This window comes from Triticum dicoccoides, chromosome 4A (genome assembly GCF_002162155.2).
Source record: "Triticum dicoccoides isolate Atlit2015 ecotype Zavitan chromosome 4A, WEW_v2.0, whole genome shotgun sequence".
In the NCBI taxonomy this organism is placed as follows: Eukaryota; Viridiplantae; Streptophyta; class Magnoliopsida; order Poales; family Poaceae; genus Triticum; species Triticum dicoccoides.
Window position 1 is genome coordinate 602,283,780 of NC_041386.1, and position 10,047 is coordinate 602,293,826.

Sequence of the window (10,047 nt, forward strand, 5' to 3'; positions counted from 1 at the left end):
CTCCAGCACCTCGTGCAGTGTGCGGCCGGGGACGCCCCACCAGACGTGGCGCCCGTCGCTGTTCTTGACGCCGCCCCGTTCATGGACGCCAGCGGTTGTGCCTGCCGCCGCTGGAAGTAGTCCGCCCACGCCGCGTGGTTGTCGGCGGCGTATTGGGGGAGGGCGCGCTACTCCTCCACCAGGGATGACCGCACGCGGTCGACCTCGGCGGCGAAGACTCCAGGGCACACGTCGACGTCGGGCACCGGAGGGGGGGGGGCACCACCATTGCTGAGCCTCCACCCCCGTCAGCCCGGCGCGCATGTCCGGCGGCGCTGGGATGTTGGCCTCGAACAGGAGCCACACCTCCCACTCCTAGAGCGAGCGGCGACCGAAGCCGTTGGCCGTCACGGCGTCGCCGGAGAAGCGTTCGGCCATCGCTGGAGAGGGAAGGGAAGGGGAGGACGGGTGAGATAGCAGAGCTCGGCGGCGCGGACGGGAGAGAGCAGAGACTCGGCGGCGACTGCTTTGGGCTCGGACTGGTGTGGCCAGCGGCGGGTTTTATATCCCGCCGTGTGTACGCGTGGCGGGAGGGGAGGCGTCGCCGCGCCGCCCAGCCTTGCCATTGATTCCCCGCGGGAAGCCGAGGTACTCTGGGGGAAGACGAGGCGTCGTCTCGCTGACACGGCTGGCCCGCGCCTCTTTCGCGCCAAAGCCGCTCGCCCCGGCGCCCCCAACGCGCCGGGTTCGGCCTGGGTACGCCGGCGCCAGTTTCGGCCTAAACCGACGAAAAACGGGCTTCTGGGGACGTCACTGGGCCGATTTTTGGGCCCCGACGCGGCAAAAACACCTGGGGAGGGCCTGTTGGAATGCGGCTGGAGATGCTCTTAGTTGTGGTTCCCTAATTAAGCACGGAACTCCCTTTCTCGCTTGCACGAAACTAAATGCCTGGCTCTGGCTTGCAGGTAATGATCAAAGGGGAGAGAAAAACATATCTTGGCATATCAGTATCTCTCATGATTCACTAGAGCGAAAAAAGCGCGATGAAGCATTTCAGCATGCTTCATCACTGATGGTTAGTAAAAAAAAAACATATGTCTTCTACACCCTGTTTGATTCAGCATTTTAGTACAGGCTTAGAATTTGAACATTTTACAATGGTTATCCATGGCTTAGAATTTGAACTACCAAAAGAGGACTGCTGGTAGCTTTGCAGTTACCAAGCACATGCTGTGACACCTAGTTGAGATATGCCGACTAGAGGCCCTCGGTGTCATAATACCCATTCTCTTGCAGATAGTCTTGCATATCAACGGGAAACATGGTGCTACCATGTATACTCTCATCATTAAATTTAAACGAGGCTGTATAGTCCGGTGTGTATACATGTGAACTGTTGTAATCCTGAGAATATTGCATGGAAGTGCAGGAGGTCATGGCGTCATTTCCGAAGTAGCTCTCTCTTTCAATCTTTACTGAATGTCCTGGGTGTGGCATCCTAGCTTCCCCTTTCTCATAAGCCATAACCTTTGCCTTCATACTGTCTTCTTCAGGGCTTGATACGGAACAAGTATTTGTGTACCCTTGTACTGGTTCCTGAGCTTTGAGCGACTCCAACTGTGCTTGCAGATTTACAACCTAAGAGAAGATTGCTAATATATTATCACTGTCCATGCAATTAGCAGTTTACCAAATGAAAATTCAGAACTCAATAGAATTGTTGTTCAAGTCGGTGTGACTAATGCATAACTCACTAACCTGCTGCTGCAGAGCAAATATGTGCGCGACGCAACCATATACCGGATCATGTTGCCTGGCCTGTGCCTCGTAGGAGATGGTGACCGCAGCCTCACGGCGGTCGGTCGCCGGGAGGCTCGTGAGGAGCTTCGAGGCGTTGCTTGCACCAAAGACCTTATGGATGGCGGCAAAATGTGCAGCCCCTTGCTCGTGGCACAAGTGTGGAGCCAAGACACACCCATTGACGCACCTCCTCCCAAGGAACTTGCATGCGCCGCATGGAGAGGAAAACCCTGTCATTGCTCCTGCTACCTGATCGATGCTGGTAGTGTACTCTTGTTCCTTGCAGCCTGTGGAGTGAATCATCAATCCTTCCCATTTATAAAGGCTACTCTAGCACTAGCAGTGGGGTACATGCTAGGGTTAGCTTGGTTTGATGAATAATTAATCAGGCACGGTCTCCCTAATGGCCTGCCAATTTGATTATCCATTATCCAAAAGCCTGGTTCCCAGTTCTATACCAATTTGACATTCCTTTTAGAAAGGGACTAAAGTGACAAAGGAGGTAACAATAGCCCCAACCCATTTGTTTGCTTGAGGGATCTTATTTTACTACTGGTTGTTGGATGAGTTTATGATGAGTTGTTCAATTTTTTCCTTTCTTTTCAACATGTCCGACAAACTTAGTACCACCCTTACAGGGAACAAAATGTCATAACTTCAGGAATCAATCAATGAATTAAAAAGGCAGTGAGCAAAAGGTTGAGCTTCGGGAAAGCTGGTAGAATGAACCAAAGAAAAATAGGGTAACTGTTGTTCAACAATATATGTACTCATTCTCAAGCCCATGTCAAGTAGCTCACCATGTAATGTTGTGATTAACTTCACTTAATCCTATGTGTCAAATCTCTGATGATGCGCATACTACTCTGTTTAAGAACCTACTGCCTAGCACCTATATATACCACTATTAGCCGTATGCCCTTCTAGCTATGCTTTTCCTCTGTTTTTCTGCTTGATAATTTAGTAATTGTAATGGAGGCCATTTAGCTAGGGGGTTGTCTGAGTCTTGATTAGTTGATTTCATCATTTTTGTGTATATCAAGCGTGTGCCTTTCCTTCTTAGTCATTATTGACCTTGTACTATTTCGTTTTTTGCATTATGCAAGTTTCATTATTTTTGGCTAACCACAGTTGATCACCCCGAGTGCATCTTTGCTTCTAAAAAGAATTAGTTAATGGAGAGTTAATATTCTGCACTTAGTCATCTTCCCAGGAGAAGAGAACATTATGTATGTATCTTTGCTTGTGCACTTGGTCATCTATGTTCCCAGGCTGTTATGCATACTTGTTTGTCGCGTAACCACCATTATTAGTGGTGCTTTGCTCGACACATAGAAGACATATGCAGCTGTGTTCAGTTTATTTCAAAAATTATTAGTATTGTACTTAAAAAGTAAAATTAGCATATAAGCACAAATTAAAGGTGTTGCTTTCCAGAGTATATATATAGAAAGTTAAAGCCCAGTCTGACATCCTACAAAGTAGCTAGAGCTAATTTCTTGTTAATGGAAAATATTTGTTGTTAATTTAATTTCTTTTGAGACGAAAAGATTATTAATTAATTTATAATTTTGGGCTCCCAGTGGAATGGGCCGCCATAATTGACACAGAACAGGGCTGTTAGTTGAGTCAGGTGCGGCTGAGATGAGATGGGCCGCTATTTATTGGTAGGTGCGTGCTCGAGCCACCTACCAATTAGAGCCCAGGCCCATTAGAGCCTGAAAACCCTAAACCCTCCCCTTTTTATCTCCCCCATCCAGCCGCCGTTTTCCCCATCTTCTTCCTCCTCCTCCTCCTCACAACTCAACTAGCATCACCACTGCTGGGGATTTTCTTCCTCCTCCTCCTCCTGACAACTCAACTAGCATCACCACTGCTGGAGATCAAGAAAGGTAGGATTTTTCTTCTTATCTCGACTAGATTTCTCTCTATCCTCACAGCTGTGTTTGTTTCTTGTTACTCGATTTGGTTTTGGTTTTGGTTTCCTTGTCTCTGCACATATCGAAGGCTTTCTAGGCGTCATTATCCATAGGCCTCCTGAGCTCAATGTTTGTGCCAAATCAAATCTTACAATCTTCATGATCCTCGCCCTGTGACCTCCAGCAGTGCTACCCTGGAGGCCACGCAAGGACCATGACCACATTCCCCAATTTGTTTTCTTGAATTGTTGATTCGTTTTAACTCCAATACCTTGGAGGCAAATCTTAGATTCCCCAATTTGATTCCCCAGCAGAAAGAGTAGCCATGGCGGCCAAGAACCCCAAGGTCTTCTTCGACATCCTCATCGGCCAGGCCAAGGCGGGCCGGGTCATCATGGAGCTCTACGCCGACAAGGTGCCCAAGACGGCGGCCAACTTCCGGCAGCTCTGCACGGGCGAGAAGGGCCTGGGCAAGAGCGGCAAGCCGCTCCACTACAAGGGGTCGGCCTTCCACCGCATCATCCCGGGCTTCATGTGCCAGGGCGGCGACTTCACCCGCGGCAACGGCACCGGCGGCGAGTCGGTCTACGGCCAAAAGTTCGCCGACGAGAACTTCCTGCTCCGCCACACGGGCCCCGGGGTCCTCTCCATGGCCAACGCCGGGCCCGGCACCAACGGCTCCCAGTTCTTCATCTGCACCGCCAAGACGCCGTGGCTCGACGGCAAGCACGTCGTGTTCGGGCAGGTTGTCGATGGATACCGCGTCGTGGAGAAGATGGAGGCCGTCGGCTCGTCCGGTGGCGCCACCGCCGAGCCCGTCGTCATCGAGGACTGCGGCCAGCTCCCCGACGGCGAGTAACCAGTGCCTGGCTGATCTGATGATTCATTCAGCTTGTTTTTTTACTTACTACTGAAGCTGAGACAGTTGATATGGATCCGATGGACTACTAGTTTGTTTAGGCGTGTGTAATGACTGAATGAATGAATAAATTTACAGATTCAGTTTCATCAATCTCTAAAGTTTTAGTGAGAGATTCTTTCTCTCTTGTTATGCCTAACCTGCAAGATTTCACTATCCATGCTTAGTCTAGCTGCTTGAAGATGAGAAGAATAGACTAGAGATGGTCCCATCTTTTCTCTGGTTGAAAAATATGTTGACATGTTGACATGTTGACATGTTGAGTGGTTCAACATGTTGAAAAATATAGGAATCAGCAGCAGGATTACAAATTATGTTGACATGTTGAGTGGTTCAGGCATGAATTCAGTTCACATTGACATGATCCAACATAAGATTAACTGGTTCTGATTCAACAGACTACTAAGACTAGAAGACCATGGTATGAAGATTCTACTAGGAAATAGAATTAAAAATTATAAATGTCTGAATCTTGTTCAGGCTTGTTCATCGTTTGCCTGAGAGAAACTCTGTGGAACCAGCATCCCTGTTTCTATGCACGCCCCGCCCCAAGGATGTAGATTGAATTGCCAAGTGATGCCATTGGATGACAAAAGGCTTGACACATTGATTATGCAGTAGCATAAGTTCTTTTATCATCGATTCTATGATAGTTTCAATCATACGCTAGAGCTACTATGATTGTTTCATTCATATGCTCGAGCTAGCTAAATCTGAATATATTTCTTTCTGCTGTTGCTGTTTAATTTCGCCTGGCAGGTTCAGTCGGAGGATGAAGATGAAGCGGGCGACTATGAAGAGGTGTTGTAGTGGAGGCCAGATGCAAGGATATGTATGTCCCTCTGTTGCTGCTTATTCTCTTTTATCTATTCTTCTGAACTTCTTTTGGTATCAGAAGTCCATAACGTTGTTGTTATCATGTCCATGGTGAATTGTGTTTTTTGGAGTATTTTCTTTCACAAGATTTGTGATTTTAGTTGGTCATAAGGACCAAAAAGGATAGGAATAGGGCATTATGAACCTGAATTGTCCATGAGAGACCTTAGCGACCAAGTGATGCTCTTACATAGTATGCAGTTAGAATCCAGAAAATGTATTGAACAATCCATGGTCCCATGTTCGGCATTTCTTGGATAATGAACCAACAGTTCTGAATTCTGAAGCTGCATTATTATTGTTCAGCTAGACTAAACAAAAAACATTCAGCTGTTAATTAATTATAAGCACAGCAAAGTTCTTATTTTACATTTAAGCAGCCTCAGTTTCATAATCTTGACGGTTGGTTACAGTTTAGAGTTTACATCCAAATCTGGACAGGTGCTAGACGGAGGAAACAGCAGCAGCAGCATCACAGTAGAACAAGTGATGATGCCCAGTGTGCTCCAAATGCACAATTTTTTTTTAACAACAGATTAGCTGATGTCCGCCAGATATGCGAAGATTCTAATATTGTCGGCGGGCAGGAGGTCGCACAAAGAGCAAGCTGGTCCATCACCGTTTGGACGTGAGTGAGTTTGCTCTCGGCGACGACAGAGGCGCGGGGACGGAGGTAGAGCCCGGCCTCCGCAACAGCGGCGATAGTGTAGGGGGACAAGCAGTAATTGGGACACCAAGTTGACAAGCAGTAACATCAGCTGGCTAGTTGCTCTGTGTTTTGTCTCTGTTTGTGTGTTCGTTTCAGTTTTGCACATACTAGTGAAGCTGCTGCTGTTTATGTTGGTTTAGGATTCCATTTGGTATCGAATATGATGATATGAAGTGAAGGTGTCCCTGACCTGATCATGTACGTACTTCACTTGTGGGTTGTCATGTTGTTTTTGTGCAAATTATATAGTCAAATGAATGAAGTTTCATTTAGGTAGCTGTTGCTCTCAATTTCTCTTGATTATTATTGTTTGGAAGGAATAGGTTTCAGGTTATCAAACTGAATGCACATGCCCTGTAAGCAAGACTGTCAAGAACATGTGGATTGAATTGATCTAGACTTCCCAGTCTGTTTAGCTGTGTGCCCGGCCGTGTAATAACTCAAGAAATAAATCTAGACATCCAATTCCAATCTCACCAGTTACAGAGATTCTAGCCTGTCATGGCTAACCTGCAAGATTTATCCATGCTCTAGCTGCTTGGAGATCGTCCAGTCTTTTTTTCTTTTTGATTGAAAAAGAAACCAGCATCAACACAGATTTTGATGAAAATGGCGAGTCGTTCAAACATCAATTGAGTAAATATTAATCTGTCACCTCCTTTTAGTTCTAGTTTATGTTTTTTTTTTGGGTTGAATAGTAGAATCATGCAAATTTGTTCTTGCAACAAACAACGCCATGGTTTCTCTTTTAGGTAACAAAAAAGTATTTGCAGAATCACACAAAATAGTGAATATAATCACGCTCTATTGCACGATACATAACGAGGAGATTAACCTTTTATGATTCAACAGACCAAGGCTACGACGAACATTCTAAGCAAATAGAAACGACATTAGATCAACTTTGTCAAAATCTTTATTCCTCGTCATCACCTTTTGCTTGAGAGAAACGTTGGGTGATCCATTCAAGAAGGTGGGCACGATCCTCCCAAGGCATGTAAGCTTGGCTTAAGAGGAGTAACACGGACAAGGCTTTCCGTGTACGAAACTAGGTCGAACCAGCATTTCTTTCTCCATGCATGGCCCAAGGTGACTTCTCTGTTGGGCCCGAGAAACTTTAGGTCGTCTATATCAAATATGTCTTCGAAGGCGCCGTGAGCTTGCAAGTAGAAACGGTATTCTTGACGATTAAACGCTAAAAGAACCCCGGTAGCATAGGCCACTGGATGACAAAGGCTCGAGACATTGATCGTGTAGTATAAGCTCCATCTCGGATCCAGGACATCTCTTGTCATACAGACCACTACACGCTGCAGGCACTCAACCAAGAAAGTGGCGCATAGTTCCCCGTCAAGCTCATGGAGGATAATATCTTTGTCTTGTACTTGAGGGTACAAGGTGTCAAGCAACGGAGTGAAACCAAATGTTTCGTGTTGAAGGCTGAAACGGAGTAGTGCCCGTGGGGGGCATGGATGGTTGGCCTTATCGATGAAGTAGAATAGGTAATCCTTGCAGTGTGTGGCGGTTTGTGGACACGAGATGAGGGCAGGAGGGTCCACCAAGGTCTCCCTCCACTCGTCTCGGCCACTGTTAATTGTGAAGACCTCCATCCCCATGACGACGTGGTCCTTGTCACAACAACCACGGTAGAAAGAGCGTGCAACCTTGTATCTGTAGGTGGAAGGATCGAGGCCGAAACCAATTGGAAGGCCATTAAGGTACTCCTTGTTGTTGCGGTGGCTCTTGGGCAGCACAATGGCATCTCTTGTGGCCGGGTTTAAGACGTAGAGACTAGTGTTGGTGGGGAGCAACACCAAGCCGTCACAATGGGCCATTCGGAGAGCGACCTTGAATTCGTTAATCGGGAAGTGCCTTTCGTAAAGGAGCATCGCAGTTGAACCGGCACTCGCAGTATAACTCCGCATCCTCCTACCGAACGATGATCTTTGTTGTTGTTCCTGTTGTTCTTGTAACGGCAAAGACAAGTGGTAGAAGGGTTGTTGTTCATGTTGTTCTTGTCGTAACGGCAAAAACCAGTGGTAGAAGCGGACGTTGATAGAGACGTTGGGGTTTTGGTGATAAATATGCGGGGCGATGAGGAAGGAAGAAGGGCCGTGGCGCTGTCGGTGTTGTTGGGAGCAGTGGAGGTGGGCGTGGACAAAGAGAGGGTCGGAGATGATGGCGTGCCAGGCCTTGCTCACGAGCTTGAACCTCGCGAGGGATTTCACCGGCAGCCGGATCAGGATCTCCCACACCACCTCCTCCAGCAACAACTCAGGCGGGATGATGGTAATCTGCGGCGGCGGCAGGCTGTCCCTCTTTCTCTTGCTGCTGTTCTCACAATTCCCATTGTCATTGACGAGCAATTTCCCATGGGGCCTCCCTCCCCTCCCTGCTACTACCAGTACAAGTTTGTTTGGGTTGGGATGTTTTCTTCCCGGACATGTACACGTACGATCTGGCACGTATATGGATCGGACACGACCCCATCTTCCGTTGTAAAATCCAAGGAAAACCAAAGTATATACAGGGAGTTGTAGACACGATATCTTCTTACCGAATTTCAAGAGTATACAGCGTGCCTACATATCTCTTACATGCATCTTTTTTTTTTCTTGCAAAATTGTCAAACTGGTATTCGTAAAAATAATAATTGAAACTGGCAGATGTGGTCTGATTTTTTTTAATAAGTTACGATAACAAACAAATTCTAGAATGTTTACAAGCTGTTCCTCTCTAATAAACCCTGGGGAGGAGACCTCCGGGCTCCCCGCGCCGCCATCTCTCCTCTGCTGGTAGGTCGTCGTCCCTTTCTCCCCCGTCGGCTCTGCTGGTGTGGTAGTGTCGGGAAGCTCTGATCTAACGGATGGTGATGTAGCTTTGCCCGCTTGGGGCTCTTAGGTAGGTTTTCGTTGTTCGTCGCTCCAGGCCTTCCGGCGGGGTGACCGGGGCGCACAATAGTTTTTTGCGGCCATCCGCTTTTCAAGTTTCAATACAACATACAGCAACCCAAAATAATCAAGTTGTCTATGACAGTATCAATACAGCAACCAAAATGCTTGTCTCTCTTTCTCTCTCACACACACTACCTGTAAGAGTTTCTCGTTCAACCAAAAGTTGCTTGTCTCACGGCAAGCATGTCGTCTTCAGCCAGGTCGTCGACGGATACGGCGTCGTGCAGAAGATGGAGGCCGTTGGATGCTGCCGCAGCGCCGTCGAGGACTGCGGCCAGGTCCAGTGCTGATTCAAATTTTCTTTATTTCTTTTTATTACTAGCTTCTTTGTTTAGGTGCGCGTGTACATGTAATGACTGAACCAATAATTCTACAGATCCAATTCCAGGTACACGTTACCATGTGTTTGAGTTTCAGAGATTCTCTCTCTGCTTAGGAGGAGTAACAGGAACAAGCCTTTCCGTGTAGGAAACTAGGTCGAACCACCATTTCTTTTTTTGCCATGCATGGCCCAAGGTGTCTTCTCCATTGGGCCCAAGAAACTTTAGGTCATCCATATCAAAAATGACATCTTCTTTGAAGGCGCCATGAGCTTTCAAGTAGTAACGGCACGATAGATGATCATATGCTAAAAGAACCCTTGTAGTGTAGGCCATTGGCAAACAATGGCTTGAGACATTGATTTTGTAGTACAAGCTCCATACGGATCCAGGACATCTCTTGTCATGCAGATCGCTACGTGTTGCAAGCACTTGGCGAAGAAAGTGGCGCATAGTCCTCCGTCAAGCTCATGGAGGATTATATCTTCGTCTTTTACTTGAGGATACAAGGTGTCAAGCAACGGAGTGAAACCAAATATTTCATGTTGAAGGTCGAAGTGGAGTAGTGCTC

The 10,047-nt window shown here is 47.1% G+C and overlaps 2 protein-coding genes across 3 annotated transcripts; one reads left to right on the top strand and one right to left on the bottom strand.

Annotated features, from left to right (window-relative positions):
* Positions 1-1,191: 1,191 nt before the first annotated feature.
* Positions 1,192-2,033, bottom strand: LOC119287225 (LOB domain-containing protein 16-like). The gene is made up of 2 exons (XM_037566750.1): positions 1,738-2,033; positions 1,192-1,617 (listed from the first exon to the last, which is right to left on the bottom strand). Exons 1-2 carry the CDS (start codon positions 2,014-2,016, stop codon positions 1,237-1,239), a joined length of 660 nt encoding a protein of 219 aa, XP_037422647.1. The 5' UTR covers positions 2,017-2,033; the 3' UTR covers positions 1,192-1,236.
* A 1,517-nt stretch (positions 2,034-3,550) lies between these two features.
* Positions 3,551-6,393, top strand: LOC119287227 (peptidyl-prolyl cis-trans isomerase-like). Of its 2 annotated transcripts, XM_037566752.1 has the most exons (3): positions 3,551-3,671; positions 4,010-5,449; positions 5,935-6,393. In XM_037566752.1, the coding sequence occupies exon 2, from the start codon at positions 4,024-4,026 to the stop codon at positions 4,555-4,557; it is 534 nt and encodes a 177-aa protein (XP_037422649.1). In that variant the 5' UTR covers positions 3,551-3,671; positions 4,010-4,023; the 3' UTR covers positions 4,558-5,449; positions 5,935-6,393. The 2 variants fall into 2 exon arrangements, with proteins under 2 accessions (XP_037422649.1, XP_037422648.1); XM_037566751.1 differs by lacking the exon at positions 5,935-6,393 and having other exon boundaries at positions 4,013-4,710.
* Positions 6,394-10,047: the final 3,654 nt, after the last annotated feature.